Source organism: Microcaecilia unicolor, chromosome 5 (genome assembly GCF_901765095.1).
Source record: "Microcaecilia unicolor chromosome 5, aMicUni1.1, whole genome shotgun sequence".
NCBI lineage: Eukaryota > Metazoa > Chordata > Amphibia > Gymnophiona > Siphonopidae > Microcaecilia > Microcaecilia unicolor.
In genome coordinates this window covers 6,423,541-6,443,806 of record NC_044035.1, presented here as the reverse complement: position 1 = coordinate 6,443,806, position 20,266 = coordinate 6,423,541, and the positions used below count along the sequence as shown (strand labels likewise).

Here is a 20,266-nt window from a genome sequence, read left to right as displayed (position 1 = left end):
TTTAAAAGCAAGATATAAATTCAGGGAAAATGTGAAAGCTGTGTACTAGAGTTGCATGGGGACAGAAGTCTACCCCCTCCCCACAAGTAACCCCCCTCCATCCCAGTCCCCAACGCACCAGTCACCTTGCTTCCTCCCCCCCCCCCCCACAAGAAAGAGATCTGCATATTTTTATTATTTTGACTTATGAAAACCACTTGTCCCTGAAACATGCTCAAAACAGAATAACTCACTGTGCAAGAGATGAGGTGAAGATGTGATTCCATGTGCTCCAATGAAAAGAAGAGTTTAATTTTTCTTCCAACCTTTATAACACCAGGCTTCCCAAGGCTGATTACAATTAAGATGAACCCATCATTAAACAGGTTATCCTCAATGAAATTTGGCAATGTATTACTGTATTGTATAGAACAGTGTAGAAAAATGAGCACAAAATACAGCCTTTATTAGTGCTGTTTCTACCAGCTACAACCATTTTTGAAGCTGTTTTAGTGATATTCAGTTTTTATTTCGTGATATTTATATCTACATATGGGAAGCTTTCAAATAAATTTTAAAAAATCCTTTGTCCTCCATCTTTTAAGGCACTGCCTATCCAACTGGAACAGCTTTTTGATTTTTTACAGATAGACCACACATAGGCAGTCCATTATTTCTCATAATAATCTTTTGCTATTGTTTTCAACAGCGTTTCCTATTGTTTTGGGTGAACCTGTGCGGTGGCAATCACCGCTTACTGGCTTCAACCCATTGGGCTAGATAGACTCGTATCGTCTTCTGATACCTCCTTGCTCCTTACCAATTTTTTCCCTCCTCCCTACACACACACTCCCACCCTTTTTACAGCCACCTCTTTCCCATCTACATATGTGACTGCATCCATCTCACCTCCAGCCCTGTACCCTCCCCACACATACTTCGTCACCCTGGTGGTCTAGTGGCTTGCTTCGGGGCAGGAAAGATCCCCACTGTTTCCTGCCCGCTGCTGCTGATCCTCTTGCTACCGCCACTTGTTTAAAACAGCTGCCGCTGAAGTCTTGCAAGGCCATTGCTGAAGTCTCAGCAGCCATTTTAAACAAGCAGCAGCAGTGAGAGATCAGCGGCAGCGGGCAGGAAAGAGTGGGAATCTTTCATGCCCCGAAGCAAGCCACTAGATCGCCAGGATGACTTGAGAAATGTGCAGGGAGGGACCAGTTGTCTATCTCCGCAACATCCCTGCGGACCTGGAAGGGATCCCAACAGGATTCCCGCTATCCAATGCAGCTCTCTACTGTGTACTACTGTAACTACTCTGTGAATCGCGGAACCAAAAAAAAAAAGAAGCACACTACTTTGGCGCCATTTACATTTGATAGTCCTTTTAAAGACTGCATCCATTTCTTTGCAAATCTGTGAAGCATTCTTTGCTACTTTTGGATTCTATCATTGTCACAAAACGCCTACGTCCCACAAGTCTCTGGGATAGTCTCCCATTCTCAAGTTATTCCCTGGTGATTTCTAGGACACTGGGGCAACACGCCAGGGGTCCTGCAGTTTCTAGAAAGGACCCACAGACTCAAAACACAAACCCGGATTCTTAGTCCAGGACAGCAGAGCTAATAAAAACTATAGGTTTATTATCACAGAACTTGAACAGTGAACAGAAAAAGGTGACATCAGCAAACAATAACAGGTAACTGAATATGGATCAATTATATAACCAGGGGAGTTCAGAAAATTAACTGCTCACAAGCCCTGAACAGGATCTCAAGACAGAGATGTTTCTCCTCTGTAACCCCAAACAGATTAAATAAAGATCCTGTAGCTCCAGTCTAGATTTGAAGTCCAGAACCAATCACAGCTCAGAGCACCAACCTTTGAACGTATCTGACCAATGGTACTCCAAGTTCCCCTTTTCTCAAAGCTAAATTGGAAAAGAAAAAGTAATATTTTCTGCAACAGCTTTAAAACTGAAAACAAGCGCCACCTGCTGGCCAATTAGAATACATTTTCATGAAATTATTTATTTGCAAATTCACAATCATATATACAGACTCCTAGGCAGGCACTTGAGCTGAAACAGGGTGCCGTGTCAAGTCAATATTTTATCAACTTATTTATGGAATAAAGTGTGTATAAAATTTTCCGTCTCCCTGGAAGAGTTGTATTGATCATGCTACTTGAAAAAGGATCTGCGGAAGCTAGAAGAATGGTCTAAGGTTTGGCAATTAAAATTCAATGCGAAGAAATGCAAAGTGATGCACTTAGGGAGTAGAAATCCATGGGAGGCGGATGTGTTAGGCGGGGAGAGTCTGATATGTAGGGACGGGGAGAGGGATCTTGGGGTGATAGTATCTGAGGATCTGAAGGTGACGAAACTGTGTGACAAGGCAGTGACCTTATCAAGAAGGTTGCTGGGCTGCATAGAGAGAGGTGTGACCAGCAGGAGAAGGGAGGTGCTGATGCCCCTGTATAGGTCCTTGGTGAGGCCCCACCAGGAGTATTGTGTTCAGTTTTGGAGGCCTTATCTGGATAAGGATGTAAAAAGAATAGGAGGAGGAGGAGTGGCCTAGTGGTTAGGGTGGTGGACTTTGGTCCTGGGGAACTGAGTTTGATTCATAGAAACCTATGGAACTTTGGAAGGCTAAGTGCTTTGAAAATATGCCATCTATCCCCCCTTCAGTCTGTTCAGAACTCTGCTGCACGCCTTATCTTCCGCCTGGACCGATATACTCATATCACTCCTCTCCTCAAGTCACTTCACTGGCTTCCGATCAAGTATCTCATACAGTTCAAGCTTCTCCTATTAACCTACAAATGCACTCGATCTGCAGCCCCTCCTTACCGCTCTCAAGACAAATCCCTAATTTCAGTACCCTTCTCCACCACCGCCAACTCCAGGCTCCGCCCTTTCTGCCTCGCCTCACCCCAAACATATAAATGGCAAGTGACCGACCCACCTGCAAATGCGCAGTAGAGACTTCCCTCTCTGTCCCGCCCTTATGTCAAGACGTGATGACGTCAGAGGGTGGCACAGAGAGGGAAATGGAGTTGGACTGTCGGAAGCTGCCGCTGGAGCCTGGAAACGAACATCGCGTGCACCAACCTGCACCCTCCCCCCCCATATCGGGCCCCCTGCACTGACCTGACAGCGCCTCTCACCTCCGGGTGGAAGCGCTGCAGGCAGCAGCAGATCACTCTGCTGCTGCCTGCAGCGCTTTCACACAGAGGTGAGAGGCGCTGTCAGGTCAGTGCAGGGGGCCCGGCATGGAGGGGGGAGGGAGCGGCGGCAAGGAGGGTAGCTGGAAATCTCGCCCGTTTTAACGGGCTTAACGGCTAGTGCTTGGAATAAACTCCCTGAGCCCATACGCCAGGCCACCTCCCTGCCCATCTTCAAAGCCTTGCTCAAAGCCCACCTCTTCAATGTCGCCTTCAGCAGCTAACCACCATACTTCTATTCAGGAAATCTAGACTGCTCCAACTTGACATTTCGCCCATTAGATTATAAGCTCTTTTGAGCAGGGACTGTCCTTTTTTTGTTAAACTGTACAGTGCTACGTAACCCTAGTAGCGCTCTAGAAATGTTAAGTAGTAGTAGTATATGAAATCCCATTCCATTATCCCTAACGAGTGCATGGCGCAATGAACAGAGAGGAAAGCATCAAGCAACAAATAGGAAAATGTTTAAACTTGTTTATGGAGACAAGCACCAAATACACTGACCTCTGTTTATAGAATTAAGCTAGCAACTACTACTACTTTAACATTCATAAAGTGCTACCAGGGTTACGCAGCGCTGTAGAATTTAACACAGAGGACAGTCCCCGCTCGAAGGAGCTTACAATCTACAACCTTTTCTTTGCCATCCTTTTTACCATATGCTTCCCAATCTCCTTCCCTTGTCTACCTCCCCTGTTCCAATTCATATATTCTTGGGCACTGCTGCCATTGTGTTTATCACGGTTTATAATATTCTTCTTACATGTTCTTTGTAATACTACGTAAGCTGCACTGAACCTGCAGTATGTGGGAAAGCGCGGGGTACAAACGTAATAAATAATAATGATGATGATGATGATGATGATGATGCTACTCACTAAGGGCTTTGATTATCAAAATTTCTAGCTGGAGATCTCAAAGGCCAGATTGGCAGCGCTATAGAAATGCTAAGTAGTAGTAGATTTAGCACTCGTATACCATCACAGAAAAAACAACTTGCAGCCTTGTCAAATCCACGTCCCCTAAACTGGTTGATGAGCTTTGCTAAATGTGGGTGGGCCAGCTTGCAGACATAAGTACATAAGTAATGCCATACTGGGAAAAAACCAAGGGTCCATCGAGCCCAGCATCCTGTCCACGACAGCGGCCAATCCAGGCCAAGGGCACCTGGCAAGCTTCCCAAACGTACAAACATGCTATACATGTTATTCCTGGAATTGTGGATTTTTCCCAAGTCCATGTAGTAGTGGTTTATGAGCTTGTTCTTTAGGAAACCGTCTAACCCCTCTTTAAACTCTGCTAAGCTAACCGCCTTCACCACGTTCTCTGGCAACGAATTCCAGAGTTTAATTATGCGTTGGGTGAAGAAAGATTTTCTCCAATTTGTTTTAAATTTACTACACTGTAGTTTCATCGCCTGCCCCCTAGTCCTAGTATTTTTGGAAAGCGTGAACAGACGCTTCACATCCACCTGTTCCACTCCACTCATTATTTTATCATGTCTCCCCTCAGCCGTCTCTTCTCCAAGCTGAATAGCCCTAGCCTCCTCAGTCTTTCTTCATAGGGAAGACAAACCCAATCTTTCCACTTATCAGCCTTCCCGAACAGGAGGCCACTTGATTAGATGACATGGGCAAGTGAGCAGGTTTTAACCCCTAGCACTGCAATTTCCCCACCCCTAGCTGTCTGTTCGTCTTTTCCATGTTGATTTGTACAGCGCTGCGTAAGTCTAGTAGTAGAACGAAGGCCCCACCAGGCCGGCTATAATGGCGGCGGGGCTGAAGGATAATGGCGGCCGCCTCCCCGTCTCCTCAGCGCCGCTCCGATACTCTCCCCCGCGCTTACCGTTTGCCCGCTTCAGGGCGTTCTCGGGGCGCTGGAAGTAGGCCGGCATGGCGGCGACGGAGGCTGCAGCACGGGCGGAGACGGTCTGGTGACGGGAAGAATTACTGAGTCTACAGCATGGCGCCCAGAGCAGCCGCGGAAAACCAGAGAAAAGAACGAGTCAGACGACGAGCGACGAACGGCGTCACGTACGTACGTACAACAGAAAGACGACACGACGACAAGACGTTTTTGGCGGTCATGTGATCGAGCAGGAAGCAGGAGGAGCGTGCTTTAATGCTTGTTGGCCCATTATCTGGGCTGAAGCCAGTAGGCGGAGCTTGTCGCCCTGTCAAGTACATTGGTTTTTTAGGGGGGGGGGTACCAAGATGGCGGCGGCCGCGTTGGGTAGAATGAAAACCTCGTGGGTTGGACTGGCTTCAGCTTTGTGACGTCATGCTGGCTTCTGTGAATCACAACCTCCTTGAGTTTAAGGATTTTTTTTTTTGTTCTGCATGAAACAAACGAATGAACTGTGCTTCGACAATTTCAGACCTATGTGTTTTGATCATAGTTGAATCTGTTGACCTTACATAGAAACTCTTCAGGAAAGGTTCAAACATACCCTTTCTTTAGATGGACATAGTTCAACATGAAAAAAATAATTGCAGAGCGTAATAACCTCATGCATATGTTTATCCAGACATGGGATCAGGTTGTACAATTTTGCAAATCACAAGATTAAGTAAACCAACGTAACTCGAAACCCATCAGTAAAACTTTCCACTTAATTGTATTGGTACTGCTGATTAATGTTATTCCAATCTGTGGAACTATTGCTGTATGCGAAAGTTGATTGTTTGAATATGTTTTCAGAAATTCAATCAAAATATTTGAACTGGGGAGAGGGAAGCTTTGGGGGCGTAAACCAGTGTCTGAGAGAGGGGCGGGGTTTCCTCTACCAGAGAGAGGCGAGGTACGCACATCGATTTACACGAAGGAAGGAGGTCAGACAGCGTCCGGCGTCGGCGGCCATTTTGTGCGTGCTTAGCGTCACGTAGCGACGTCGTTGTTTTCGTTGCGGAGCGGAGGCGCTACGTTTTCTCTTGACTTTGTGGGGTCGTTTCCTTCTCTTTGCCGACGAGATGTTCCGTTTAATGTTCTCTCAGGCCCGGAAGCATCCGAGCGTAAGTACTGGGCAGCATCTTCTCTGGAGCCCGGTGAGGAGGGTTGACTTGTCCTCCCTGAGGCACTTCAGGGCTCTTGTCCTCCTGCTCTGTGACCCGGTCGGGGCCTTCGCTAATGGCGGACGGAGGGAGCATCAGTAGAGTGAAGTGAAGGAATTTCTCTTAACTAAGGCTCGGTGGGTCCCGGGCAGGAAAAGCTCAGCCTCTCCTCCCAGGAGAAGACGTAAAGCTCGCAAGTTATACTACTACTACTTCTCATTTCTATAGCACTACTAGACGTAGGCAGCGCTGTACACTTGAACGTCAAGAGACAGTCCCTGCTCCACAGAGCTTACAATCTAATTAGGACAGACAAACAGGACAAATAAGGGATAAGGACAAAGAGTAGCAAGATTCCGGAATCCCAAAGAGTAGCAAGATTCCGGAATCCCAAAGAGTAGCAAGATTCCATACAGAATCTCAAAGAGTAGCAAGATTCCGGAATCCCAAAGAGTAGCAAGATTCCGGAATCCCAAAGAGTAGCAAGATTCCATACAGAATCTCAAAGACTAGCAAGATTCCGGAATCCCAAAGAGTAGCAAGATTCCATACAGAATCTCAAAGACTAGCAAGATTCCGGAATCCCAAAGAGTAGCAAGATTCCGGAATCCCAAATAGTAACAAGATTCCATACAGAATCTCAAAGACTAGCAAGATTCCATGCAGAATCTCAAAGACTAGCAAGATTCCGGCATCCCAAAGAGTAGCAACATTCCGGAATCTCAAAGAGTAACAAGATTCCATACAGAATCCCAAAGAGTAGCAAGATTCCATGCAGAATCTCAAAGACTAGCAAGATTCCGGAATCCCAAAGAGTAACAAGATTCCATATAGAATCTCAAATACTACTACTACTTATCTTGAACGTGAAGAGACAGTCCCTGCTCCACAGAGCTTACAATCTAATTCAAGTGTTGAGTCCTGTCATAAGCTGCCGTTACCCAACTCCAGAAAGTAGAGAGGTGTGGTAGCCGTGTTAGTCCACTCAAGGTTATCAATAGAAATCAAACAAAATAAAACATGGAAAAGAAAATAAGATGATACCTTTTTTATTGGACATAACTTAATACATTTCTTGATTAGCTTTTGAAGGTTGCCCTTCTTCCTCAGATCGGAAATAAGCAAATGTGCTAGCTGACAGTGTATACAAGTGAAAACATTCAAGCATTACTATGACAGTCTGACAGGGTGGGAGGATGGGGGTGGGTAGGAGGTATGCATGGGGACATCAAAGCTTTGACAGACGGGTAACACCACACCCAGAGAGCATCGCCATTGGTGTCCTTCTCTGCGAAAGGAGTGATTTTCCTGGATACCTCAGAATCACACATTTTATTCATTGGGATTTATTAACCACCTTTAGTAGAGAGGTGTGGTAGCCGTGTTAGTCCACTCTTAAAGGTTATCAATAGAAATCAAACAAAATAACACATGGAAAAGAAAATAAGATGATACCTTTTCTTTATTGGACATAACTTAATACATTTCTTGATTAGCTTTCGAAGGTTGCCCTTCTTCGTCATGACTCTTGGAGCTTGGTAATTAGAAGCCCCAATATCATGGAGCATAACCCTGGCACAGCAATCACCTGAAGTCTCTTATTTTATGAAGTCTCTTTTATTGAATAAATCACAGATATTTTACTCACAGAGAGATGTTCAGGATACAGAGACTTCCTAATCTGGAGGCTGTGGGAGGTGGAGATCTGAAGAGAGGTAGTTGTATTGCAGGGGGAGGGGAAGATAGTTGAACAGGTAGAAATAGTCCAAAGCTGGGTGACTGGAATGTGTGATATAAGCAAATGTGGTAGCAGATAGTATATATAAGAGAAACATCAAAGCATTACTTTGATAGACTGACAGAGTGGGAGGGTGGGGGTATGCATGGGGACATCAAAGCTTTGATGTTTCTCTTATATATACTATCTGCTACCACATTTGCTTATTTCCAATCTGACGAAGAAGGGCCACCTTCTAAAGCTAATCAAGAAATGTATTAAGTTATGTCCAATAAAAAAGGTATCATCTTATTTTCTTTTCCATGTGTTATTTTGTTTGATTTCTATTGATAACCAATTCCAGAAAGAAACGCAGGTCTGGCCGGGAATCTCCCAACACCCCATAGCGGGACCTGGTGCGCTGGTTCTAATGGCCACAAGTCCAGAATACAATTGGGCCAGAATCCCAATAATTACAATAACACCAAATAAATGTGTTGGTCACCTGAATCAATGTCTTAGATATGTATTAAACAGGGGCGTAGCTACAGGGGCCTGGGCCCCTGATTTGGCTGGCTAGGGTCACCAGCTGAAGCCTTCTTCAGTGCGGTCTCTGGCGCAGCCGCATTCGCTGCCTGCCCCCTTCTCTTCTTTCTTTTTGCTCCTCTTGTGCAAAGCATCAGTGTGCACAAGAGGAGCAAGGCAAAAGAAGAGCAGGGGCAGGCAGCGAATGTGGCTGCGCCGGAGACCGCTCAGTGTCAGCGTGCACAAGAGGAGCAAGACGAAAGAAGAGCAAGGGGCAGGCAGCAAATATGGCTGCGCCGGAGACTGCACTGAAGGCTTCAGCTAGCAGGATTAGGGACCCCCGCCAGCAAAGGTATTTGTGAGGGGGCGGGGCAGCACTCAATGTGCCCCCAGCCTCGGGCTCTGGCACCCTCCCACCGTGAGGTCTGGCTACGCCCCTGGGCTTAATTTATTAACAAGTACAGATCAAATAAATAGGACATTACAAGTTTCCTGAAGCTAAAAGAGGTCGCGCTGATCGTGGGATTTTGTTCCACAAGTTAGGGCCACTACCTACAACAGATCCCTTCCTAGTAGATATTCGTCAAATGCAGTTACACTTGTCACAGGAACTTAAGAGTAATTATGCCTAATCATACATTCCCAAACTCTAGGAAATTAGTAAAATGATAGATACATATATTTCTAACGTATAATTTGCAAGGTCTGCAAAAATCTACTTTTGAGCCTTAGATTAATTCTTATAACTCATGCTTGTTTTTTCTGCTTTATTTCTCACAAATATTTCATGGAAGTTATTTATATTGTTAATATTTAAAACTACAATAATATATATATATATATTTTTTTAAGTAATATCTAAGGGTCTAATGGTTGAGTGAAGTGAAACTATCACAAAGGTAAATAGCGGCTAAGTGGCCGCAGATAGGCCTGCATTTAGTACAGGGGAAAGTGGTAACTCAAGGCAGAGACCCTGGGAGTAGGCTAAGTTTTACAGAGAGCAAAGCATGAATCTTCAGGCATGTGCTTTCTGCTTCCTAGCTACATCTTGCTGCCTCTTTGTAATTGGGGCATATCAAGGTTGTTTTAATGGTACAGTGTACCAAAAATGAACTTCAACCTTGTTATAAATCAGATTATAATCTAAATGATTTACAGGAGTAGTGAATGTTAATAACAAGACAGGTGAGTTAAATGTGGTTGGCCAGGAATCACGAATTTTGCAGATTTAATTCTTGAAAGTAATGCAGTGATTACAGAGTTAGTGTCTCCAGACAATTTAGTTTTGCGAGTTTCATGAGAAGTGACCTCCCAGGCTATGTTATGTGTAATCCCAATTTCTCAGGTTTACTGCTACTACTTATCTTAATAGTTCTGTTTTGCCAAAGAGAGTTTTGTTTTCTGAAAGTCATAGAATGTAATTCTAAGCAAGAAACAAACTCCAAATAGAGAACTAAATACTTTCAATAAAAATAATCCTATTTGATTTTAAGTTGTTTTTTTTTAAATAGTAGTATATGATACACTTAATACTAATTTTAAAAAATTGTGAAAATGTAGCAGTCCCAACCCACCTTCAAAAGAAAAATCTCATAATGTAAATTGTGTATGTGGGAACACACTGTGCCATAAAATTCTCTGCCCATCAGCTTGAGTAAAACTGTATAGTCACACTACCATATTACAGTTAACTGCCCCACAGGGGGGAAAAAAAAGTCAGCTGTTAGTCTTCACAAAAAATTAAACTATGCACAGGGACAACAAGTTTTGAATAGAGCATATCTCAGAAGCTGATCCTAAATGGAAGGGCCAAACAGAAAGCGTTATTATAAGTAGTAGGTGATCGTTAATGCTTCAGAGAAGGGGTCTTGAAGCCCTTTTTGTGAATAGATAGGGTCAGTTCAAGTCCATGAGGACATCAGAATATCAGACAAATCATTTTGAAGCTGGCAGCCAGTAAAGATATTTGTAATATGTACAAGGGTAATGCCTGCGTGAAGGCACACCTACATGACAGAATCTGTGGTAAAAGCCACATTCAAGGCATTGTAGTAATCTGACTCAGTTCGCAACATAGAGAAGTCAAACCAAGGTTTAATTTTGCTGATATTCCCTACCTGAAAGTAGCTATGTTTTGAGACCCTGGTAACATAAAGGTGTACATAGAAATTCATGTAATCAGGCCATTGGCACCCAATATCGTATGCTTTTGGGGGTTGTTTTAGCCTGCCTTTTTTTGTTGTTGTTAATTTTCATATAGACCACTTGCCACCATACCAACCAGGCATGTATAACCAAATTACAGCAACCGCACTGTAACTGTTATAAAAACTATAGTACTTCTCTACTACTACTACTTAACATTTATAAAGCGCTACCAGGGTTACGCAGCGCTGTACAATTTAACACAGAGGGCAGTCCCTGCTCGAAGGAGCTTACAATCTAAAGGACAAAAAAGTGCAGCCAATCAAATTGGGGCAGTCTAGATTTCCTGAATACCCTGTGTAGAGAGGTGTGGTAGCCGTGTTAGTCCACTTTTAAAGGTAATCAATAGAAATCAAACAAAATAAAACATGGAAAAGAAAATAAGATGATACCTTTTTTATTGGACATAACTTACTACATTTCTTGATTAGCTTTCGAAGGTTGCCCTTCTTCCTCAGATCGGAAATAAGCAAATGTGGTAGATGACAGTATATATAAGTGAAACATCCAAGCATTTCATTGACAGTCTAACAGGGTGGAGGTGGGTAGTAGGAGGTATCCCTGTGGATACTGAACTGCAGACAGAGGGAAGGAGAGATGCTACACCTGGATTTTGCTGCCGTTTATCACCTGGTCCGTAGGTTGAGCCAGACCTGGAAGCGCAACAGATCTGACGGGGCTGTAATAAGATGGGTAAAAGCCGGACCCTACAGATCTTTTGCAAATTACAAATTCAATAGCTCCATCCTGCTCTGCTAAGCGGGTAAAAGCCGGATCCCTCGCTTTTGCCTATTTCCGGGTGTTTAAAGGGAGGCAGAGTTGGTAAGTGACAGCACATGGCGAGTGTGGACTAGTCGGGGCGGGGAAGCTGCGGCTTTACCGTAAAACCGGGAAGTAACACCTCCCGCTCCCCCCACCCCCACTAACCCAGAGGAGTTCCGACACGGGGGGGGGGGGGGGCACAAAACAACTGCCCTCCCCCCAGCACGAGACAGTCCCATACCTGCCCTTCCTGCGACCTCCAATACCGCACACATGGTTCCATCTTTCGGTCCCGGACCCCAGACCCCGCTCCTTGTGCAACACTCATCCCCCTCCCCAGTAAGGACAGCTGCCTCACCCTCTTATACCCCCCCCCCCCCCAGTTGATCCCACAAAACTTCAATTAACATTTGTATCATCTAGTTCCCATTGCAAATAACACTCCCACATCTGTTCATAAACATGTCCTGTGCTTTGTTTCAGAGTAGTAAGTTTATACATCCAGCAAAACTGCTGAAGCCTCTCTCTCACACTTTGGATAGGAGGAATACTAGCAGGGCTGTGGAGTTCGAGTCGATAAAAATATACCAACTCCAGCTTCTAAATAAAAACTTACATTGTAACATATAGTGAATTTTATTATTTTATACACTTTCATCTATTCTTTATTTATTTGCCTGATCTAAAGTTATATATGCCAGTACTTTAGATCTATGACAAAAAAATTCAAAGCCTAATATCAGTAGGAGTTGGATTCAAAGGTTTGGTGTACCGACTCTACAGCGCTGCTTACTAATATGTTTCCAAAATGCCGATAATGGCAGCTGAGGAACTGCAAAGCCCAACAATAATAGTTTATCATGTGCCCCTCTAAATCCCTCCACTCCACCAAGTTATTCCAGTTGAAACATTCTAAACGCATATAAAGCTAAAGATTTTGTGATCGAGGTGTAGGATGTGGTCTAGTCTTCACTAGAATTAATAGTAGTCATGGTGAAGGAAGTTTGTAACCGGCTCCTAAAAGTGGATTTAGTTATCTTGTGATGAGTTGTACAGCTTCTGTCATGTTAACCCTACTTGGAGTTTTGTGTTTGTCTTCCAATTGGGTGGCATTCTTTGCTGTTCACAGCCTCTTTGAAGTTTTGTCTCCATTTATTCTTGGGTTTGCTACACCAGCTTTCTCAGAAGATTGAGTGTAATACTACAGGATGGCAGGCAGCAGTTTTGTAATCCAAGGATTCCTTTGTGGGTGTGTTTTATTTATTTTTATTTAATTTATTTTGTTACATTTGTATCCCACCTATTTGCAGGCTCAATGTGGCTTACATAGTACCGTTGAGCGCTTGCCAATTCCGGTATGAACAAAATACAGAGTGATGTCATAGTGGGGTAAAGTTCATATGTAACAAACACATTGGAGGATCGTAAGGAGGAGAAAGAGTTTAGTTATGTCCAGTATGGTTTTGGCTTCGTTGTGTTCCAGGGTTCAGGCATTTAGGTTGTATTTTTAGGGTATTTATTTATTTATTTATTGCATTTGTACCCCCACATTATCCCACCTTTTTGCAGGCTCAATGTGGCTTACAGAGTAGGGTTATGCTAAAGTCAGTACATGATTGAAATACAGTTGGTCAAGGGCTGAGGTAAACAAGGAGTTAACTAAAGTCAGTACATGATTAAAAGATGTGCTTGGGTGTTTGGGGGGATGATTTGTATCATTGAAGGTGACTTTTGTAAGCTTTGTTAAAGAGGTGTGTTTTCAGAGCTTTGCGGAAGCTGGTTAGATTGTTCATGGTTTTCAGGGCCTTGGGTAACATATACCAAGACTGTGTGCTTTTGTACGCAAAGGTCGTAGCATAGGCCTGTTTATATTTCACTCCTTTGCAGCTGGGGAAATTCAGATTGAGGAATTTGCGGGCTGATCTTTTGGCGTTTCTGGGCGGTAGGTTCACTAGAGTGGGGCGTCTGCGTGAATGATTTTGTGCACGGTTGTGCAGATCTTGAATTCAATGCGTTCCTTGAGCGGAAGCCAATGTAGTTTCTCTCTTAGGGGCTTCGCACTTTCAAATTTAGGCGTTCCAAAGATGAGTCTGGCTGCCGTGTTTTGGGTTGTTTGAAGTTTTTTAATGGTCTGTTCTTTACAGCCTGCGTACAGAGCGTTGCAGTAGTCCAGGTGGCTTATTACTAGTGACTGAACCAGGGTGCGAAAGACGTTTCTTGGGAAAAAAGGTTTAATTCTTTTGAGTTTCCACATCGATTGGAACATTTTTTTCGTTGTGTTCTTCACGTGGGTATCGAGTGTGAGGTTTCGATCAATGGTGACTCCAAGAATTTTCAGGTTTTCTGAGATAGGAAGTGTGCAGTGAGGTGTGGTTATGGTGGAGTAGTTGTTTGTGTTGTATTGGGAGGTGAGAACTAGGCATTGGGTTTTTTCTGCATTGAGCTTTAACCGGAATGAGTCCGCCCATGAGTGCATGATCTGGAAGCTTTGGCTGATTTATTTCGTTTAAGTCACTCTTAAATGGGATGTAAATTGTGACGTTGTCAGCATATATGTGTGGGTTAAGGTTTTGATTGGCCAAGAGTTTGGCTACTGGTATCATCATTAGGTTGAAGATTGTGGGTGAAAGGGGGGAACCTTGAGGTACTCCACATTCCGGTGTCCAAGGCGGTGATCTGGCAGTCTTCGTTATAACTTGGTAGGATCTAGTGGTGAGGAATCCTTTGAACCATTTGAGAACTGGGCCTCCGATTCCGAAGTATTCTAGTATGTGTATTAGTATTCCATGATCCACCATGTCGAAGGCACTGGACATGTCAAATTGTAGTATGCCTTGTTGAACAGGTTTTTAGTGATTTCCGGACGTTTAAGTGGTCATAAATTGTTTTCACGGCACTTGGTAGTGCATATTAGTTGTGTGCTTATATAGGGGAAGCTGGATGCATAGGCTGTTTTGTATTTGAGACCTTTGCAACTTGGGTAGTGGAGATTTAGGTATGTGTATGTTCGTGTTGATCTTGTTGTGTTTCTGGTTGGTAGGTCTATGAGGTCTGTCATGTATCCCGGAGCTTCGCCGTAGATGATTTTGTGAACCAGAGTGCAGATTTTGAATGCAATACGTTCTTTGATTGGGAGCCAGTGCAATTTTTCTTGTAGGGGTTTGGCGCTGTCGAATCTCGTTTTGCCAAATATAAGCCTGGCTGCTGTTTTTTGAGCACTTTGGAGTTTCTTTATGATTTGTTCTTTGCATCCCGCATAGATTCCATTGCAATAGTCTAGATGACTTAGTACCATGGATTGTACCAAGTTGCGGAATATTTCCCTCAGGAAAAAAGGTTTCACACGTTTGAGTTTCCAGTTTGAGTGGAACATTTTCTTTGTTGTAAATTTTGCTTGGTTATCGGTGCATTTGTATATACAGTTCTGGTTGGGTGCTGTAAAAAATTAACCAGTAGAGAGAGAGACAAAGGGGACACTTAGGGCTATCAATGACTTCAAATTTTTGATACTGAATTTTGTAAGAAAAAATGTGCAGGGTAAGTGGTACAGTACAGTCTCGACTATCCAGTCTTCACTAATGTGACAGACCCCCAAGTGACGTCTTTGTTTTAGAACGTTTTTTTGAAAATCGGGAACTCTGTGCCTTGGTTTATGCAGTGTTTTCCGTATTATCCGACTTTTTACTTGAATGGGTCAGTCCCATTTATGTCGGATAATCCGAGACTGTACTGTATATCAAATAGAATAAATGACTGTATAGCACTGAAGCTAGAAAGCAACACCTTTGAAAGATTTTAGAGCTCGCTGCCCTCTAATGGCAAAGAGCATAAAAAGCACATACAGAACTGCATATACATGTTTAAAAACGTGAAATGTAATCATTACTGTCGTTACTACACCATATAATGTGCATCAGTATGGACTCTGCTGCTCAGTGCCTGCCCAGGCACCTAATGGTTTAGGGCGGTGGTTTTCAGCCGTCTCCAGGGACCACCTGGCTAGTCAGGTTTTCAGGATATCCACAATGAATATGCATGAGAGATTTGCATACCAAGAATGCAGTACAAACAGTGCTAGTGCATAGTATTGACTGGTCCCTCTCTTTTCCTTCAGTTGATTCCTCTGTTTGTGTTTGTTGGGTTTGGCGGAGTTGGTGCAATGCTGTACACAGTTCGGTTGGCACTGTTCAACCCTGATGTCAGGTAGGCATTGTTAGCCATTAGAGTTGCTGTGTGATTGCATGCCTAATGGCTACTCTAATCTTCATAAAATGTCTTCCCTTTACAGTTGGGATAAAAAGAATAACCCTGAGCCCTGGAATAAGTACGGTCCTAATCACCAGGCCAAGGTAAGTTCAGAAATCCTCTGCGCAGTAAAGGGGATTAGGAATTGTCATTGTACTCACACCATGGGCTTCGTCTGTTCTGCATTAGAGACTGTGGGGTCTGTACATCCCAAGCGCTCTGTCTTTAGGTTAAATCCTTTGAGATGTGAAAGTGTTGGGGGCGGGGGGGGGGGGGGGTGTTCAAGATATAAATAAATAAATGTGACGGGACAACAGATTTGGCAGTAGCTTTTGAAGGCAGGAGGGGTTGTAATTACATGATTTAAATATGGTCTTTGTTACAGTGTTTTTACATTTGCTACTTGAAAGTATATTGGAGGGGGGGCTTTTGATACTCAGGGAAAGGGGGTGGGATTTGATATACTGTCTTTCTGTGGTTGCAATCAAAGTGGTTTACATATTATATACAGGCTCTTATTTTGTACCTGTGGCAGTGGAGGGTTAAGTAGTGAGGCCTTTCATACCACAAATTAAATCTAAAAATGTGTTTTGTCAGTGCTGATTATCTATCGCTAAAATAGAAAAACTGTTGAAATTAATAAGTGTGGTGCAAGCTCTTCCATTAAGTACACAGTATGTAATCTCAAACAGTATCAATATAAGAAGTCCTTGTTCATGTTTTCTGATAAGGATTTGTCTTGCTTATATTTTGTAATTCCTTCTGTTTGTGACTGCTTCTTATCATGTAATCCGCGATGAATCCTGTTAGGAGATACTGCGGAATATGAAACATTTCTAGCATAGCATACAGACATTAATTACTAAAGGCAGGTTTGTTTGTTTTTTTAAGCAAGCTGGGTTTCAAAACTCATAGCCATTTCTAGTAAATGGTTACATGGTTTAAGTACTGTAACAAAAGTCCATGGTAATTTTAAGGGCTTTATCAGGAGGGGTCTGGAGTAGTATCTGACTCATCTGTTGCCTCAAAAGTGGCTTTTGATCCACACTTAAATAATCTGAAATAATCCACCCCCCCCCCCCCCCATCACTCAGTTGCAAAATTGTTACTTTAATACTTAACATTTTTCCTTTCTGTTTGATAGCTCTTTTCAGAGACCATCGATTACAAAAAGCTGAAGAAGGAGGGTCCTGACTTCTAAATTACCCATTTCCCACTTTGCAAGCTGCACATGATGATGGTCTTCCAGAACCACCACCAGAGCTTCAGATGTTTGTTTGTGCTTTATTTAATCAAACAATGAATGTTGACTAAATTTGCCTCATAATGCCAGGACTACGTTATGTTCATGCGCGGGGTTAATGTGATTAATAAACATGTGAAACTTAGCTCTGTGCGTGGAGCTTTCTACTTCTCCTGTGGTCATTGTTTTTATTATGGAACAGAAATACTTTCTGTGTAAATGTGCTTACTTTGCTGTTTAAAAATTGCCAACCAATTCTGATTCTTTTTAGCTGTCTGGTTTATTCAGAGCTGCTTTGTTTCTAAGCGTTGGCCTCAGCAAGCTGATAGGTATCCTCCCTTTCCATCTGGTGCCAAGAGCAAGGCCGGTGCAACCCGGTAAGCGCGGCAGGGGGATGCCGGCCTTCAGAATATGCCATCGTGCCAATCACCGTGAATGTAGGAACAAAACTTTTTACCACTCCGAGGGAATGGTAAAAAATTTTGTTCCCACAGGAAAAAAAAATCCTTTCCTCCCCGCAGGTCTCGCATACAGGATCCTGCAGCTGACAGCAGTTCACAGTAAAAGGCTATCTCTGTGGCCTTTCTCCTGCTGCTTCCCACCCTCTCTACTGTTACTTCCTATTTAGCATCAAAACAGGAAGTTGCAGTAGAGAGGGTGGGATGCAGCAAAAGGAAAGCCAGAGCAGACGGCCTCTGACCATGAGTCACTGCTGGCCATAGGAACCTATACACGAGACCTGAGGGGAGGAAGACCGGACAGGAGAAGCATGCTACAGACCCATGAAGTGGAGGAGTGGCCTAGTGGTTAGGGTGATGGACTTTGGTCCAGGGGAACTGAGTTCAATTCCCGGCACAGGCAGCTCCTTCAGACTCTGGGCAAGTCACTTAACCCTCCATTGCCTGCCGCATTGAGCCTGCCATGAGTGGGAAAGCGCGGGGTAACAATAAAAAAAAAATGAAAGGAAAAGGAGAGGTGGGGCTGGACTTGTTCCCATGGGAGGAGGGGGTAGGGTTGGGGCTGCAGGCAAAGGCGAGAGGTGCTGGCTGGGACCATGGAGGGGGGGAGCAGCATCTGGAGGGAGAGGAGAGAGGTGCTGGCTGGACCCATAGAAGGGGGGAGGTGGGAGGGATAGAAGAGGTGCTGGCTGGACCCATGGGCTGGAGGGAAAGAGGAAAGGTGCTGGCTGAACCTGGGAGCGAAAGGGAAGAAGTGCTGCCTAGACCCCTGGGGTGAGGGAGGAGGAACAAGGGGTGCAGGCTGGACCCATGGAAGGAGGGGAGGGCCCTAGAGGGAAGGGAAAGAAATGCCAGACCAAGGGCATAAAAGAAGAGGAAGTCAAATACTGAACCCACAAGGGGAAAGAAAAAGGGAAAGAGGGCAGACAGGTAGGTGTGCCGGGTGGGGAAAGAGAGGGAGAGAAGCTGGACCCAGGTAACAAAAACAGGAGAAATGTGCATGGGGGGGGGGGGGCAGGGACACAAAGGGGAGATGCTGTGTGGTGATAGTATACGGACACAATGCAGACACAAGGGAGATTTTGTTCAACATGAGGAAGGATAGGGAGATAGATATGATGATAGATGCGGGGATGATAACACGGGAGATACTAGACAGGAAAGTATAGGGAAATGCTGAACGTGGGGGGATGATAGGCACACAGAAATGGAAGATGGATGGTGGACATGGAAAGAGAAAAGATGTCAAATGGACAGAAGAACCTGGTGAGTGAGTTAAGAGAAGACCAGAGGGAAGCAGAAACCAGAGCCTGAGACCAACAGGATTTTAAAAAAATGACCAGACACCAAAATGTAGAAAAATATATATTTTTTTTCTATTTTGTGATTTAGAGTATGCCATATTTGAAATGTCCATCTGTTAGACATGGCTGGGACCTAGCAGAAGTTTGGGAGACGAACCCAAAGCCCGCTACCAGGCTGCACTTTCTTTAGCTTCCAACAGGCTTGAGGCTCTCCCCTGGTTGCCCTAATTGCACTTCCCTAACACCATCCCTGGCATGTGCCATCTTTACATTTTTTACAATACAGAAATAAATGCTTCTCTTTCTATATCTCTGGTGTTGTATTACATAACTGAGGCTTGTGCAGATGGGGGTCAGAGCTTTTTGGAATGGGGACAAACTTTGTCATTCTCTGTGATCATCTGAGGGTGCCAATTGATAGGTTTGCAGGGGGGCACCAGATACCCTTGCACTAGCCCTGGCCAGCAGAGATTCGAAAATCAATTTTTTTCTTTTAATTTTTATTGTAGAAGTATTGAAATTACCACTGCTATTGCACAGGGTTTTTTTTTTTTTTTTTAATTCTTTGGTGGTAGTTAAGAGTTTGTGATTCATTTTTACATTCCTGTTCAACTATGTCATGGACATAAGTGATACAGTTTATAGGATAAAGGATGCCATAATCCTAGTCCAGCATCTATCCCTGTAGGGTGGGAGCTTGGAGGTAGGCCAAATTTTGGGCCCCTTATTTATTAGGATTTATTTACTGCTGCTTATTTCTATAGCGCTACAAGGCATACACAGCGCTGTACACCATACACAGAAAGAGAGTCCCTGCTCAAAGAGCTTACAATCTAGATACCACCTTTTGGTGTACAGTAAGAATAGAATCATTTGTGCCCTTCTCTTTGGCACCTTGAGCCAGCGTCTCACCTCCATAGGTCGAACCGGCCCTGGCTGTGCTGCTGCAATTGGTGTCCAATCTGAAATCAAGAGGAGAGGACATTGGGCAGTTTTATGTTTACAGTCTGTTTTACCAATAAAAGGTTATCTGATTTACCTCAGATCACAGTGCGAGTTGAAGCCTGGGTTCCCTGGTTCTCAGCTATAACCATTAGTGCAGTGATTCCAAACTTTTTATTATGGAGCAACCTGTAAAATATTCAAAACACTAATCTTCAATTTATATGAACACCTTGATGTATGTTCATACAAACAGATGATACCATCAGATTTCTTGAGGAAACCTTGAATCATTGCATTAAAGGATGGTGTATAGAAGAGCGCTAGGTGGGTGGGGGTGCGAGGGGTGTATGTGTACCGATGGGAGGGGGATACAGGAGGCAGAACGCGCCCCACGCCAGTACAGAGAAGTAGGTGACGTCGGTATTAGTTTATTGCCCCGCCCCCTTGTGGGAGGTGTCTATGTCAGCCGTAATCTAATAGGAGGATCCCCGAGTTTCTCCACCGTGTGGCGGGAGGTATCTGTGTTTTCCGCCCCACATGGGCGGTTCCCTGCTAGTTCACCGCCTTTTAGAACAGGGCCTCTGATAGGAGGATCCCAGTGTTGCCCCACCCCG

At 44.0% G+C, this 20,266-nt stretch overlaps 2 protein-coding genes across 4 annotated transcripts in view; one reads left to right on the top strand and one right to left on the bottom strand.

Moving 5' to 3' along the window:
- The window catches only part of EIF3A (eukaryotic translation initiation factor 3 subunit A), a 155,231-nt gene extending 150,021 nt beyond the window's left edge, over positions 1 to 5,210 (bottom strand). For 2 of the 3 annotated variants that reach the window (XM_030202628.1, XM_030202629.1), the window contains exon 1: positions 5,044 to 5,210. In XM_030202628.1, the coding sequence (XP_030058488.1) occupies positions 5,044 to 5,092 (49 nt within the window). In that variant the 5' untranslated portion in view covers positions 5,093 to 5,210. The remainder of the gene's footprint in view (positions 1 to 5,043) is intronic. The other variant, XM_030202627.1, reaches the window with a different exon arrangement.
- Positions 5,211 to 6,072: 862 nt separating this feature from the next.
- On the top strand, positions 6,073 to 17,112 carry NDUFA4 (NDUFA4 mitochondrial complex associated). Its single transcript, XM_030202626.1, has 4 exons — positions 6,073 to 6,209; positions 15,572 to 15,660; positions 15,746 to 15,806; positions 16,847 to 17,112. Exons 1-4 carry the CDS (start codon positions 6,168 to 6,170, stop codon positions 16,901 to 16,903), a joined length of 249 nt encoding a protein of 82 aa, XP_030058486.1. The 5' UTR covers positions 6,073 to 6,167; the 3' UTR covers positions 16,904 to 17,112.
- Positions 17,113 to 20,266: the final 3,154 nt, after the last annotated feature.

Bases quoted from the DNA above. Each gene is read 5' to 3' on its own strand.
- NDUFA4 (XM_030202626.1), top strand. From the start codon at position 6,168: ATGTTCCGTTTAATGTTCTCTCAGGCCCGGAAGCATCCGAGC. The intron at 15,661-15,745 runs GTAGGCATTGTT...TTCCCTTTACAG, and splicing joins CTGTTCAACCCTGATGTCAG to TTGGGATAAAAAGAATAACC. The intron at 15,807-16,846 runs GTAAGTTCAGAA...TCTGTTTGATAG, and splicing joins GTCCTAATCACCAGGCCAAG to CTCTTTTCAGAGACCATCGA.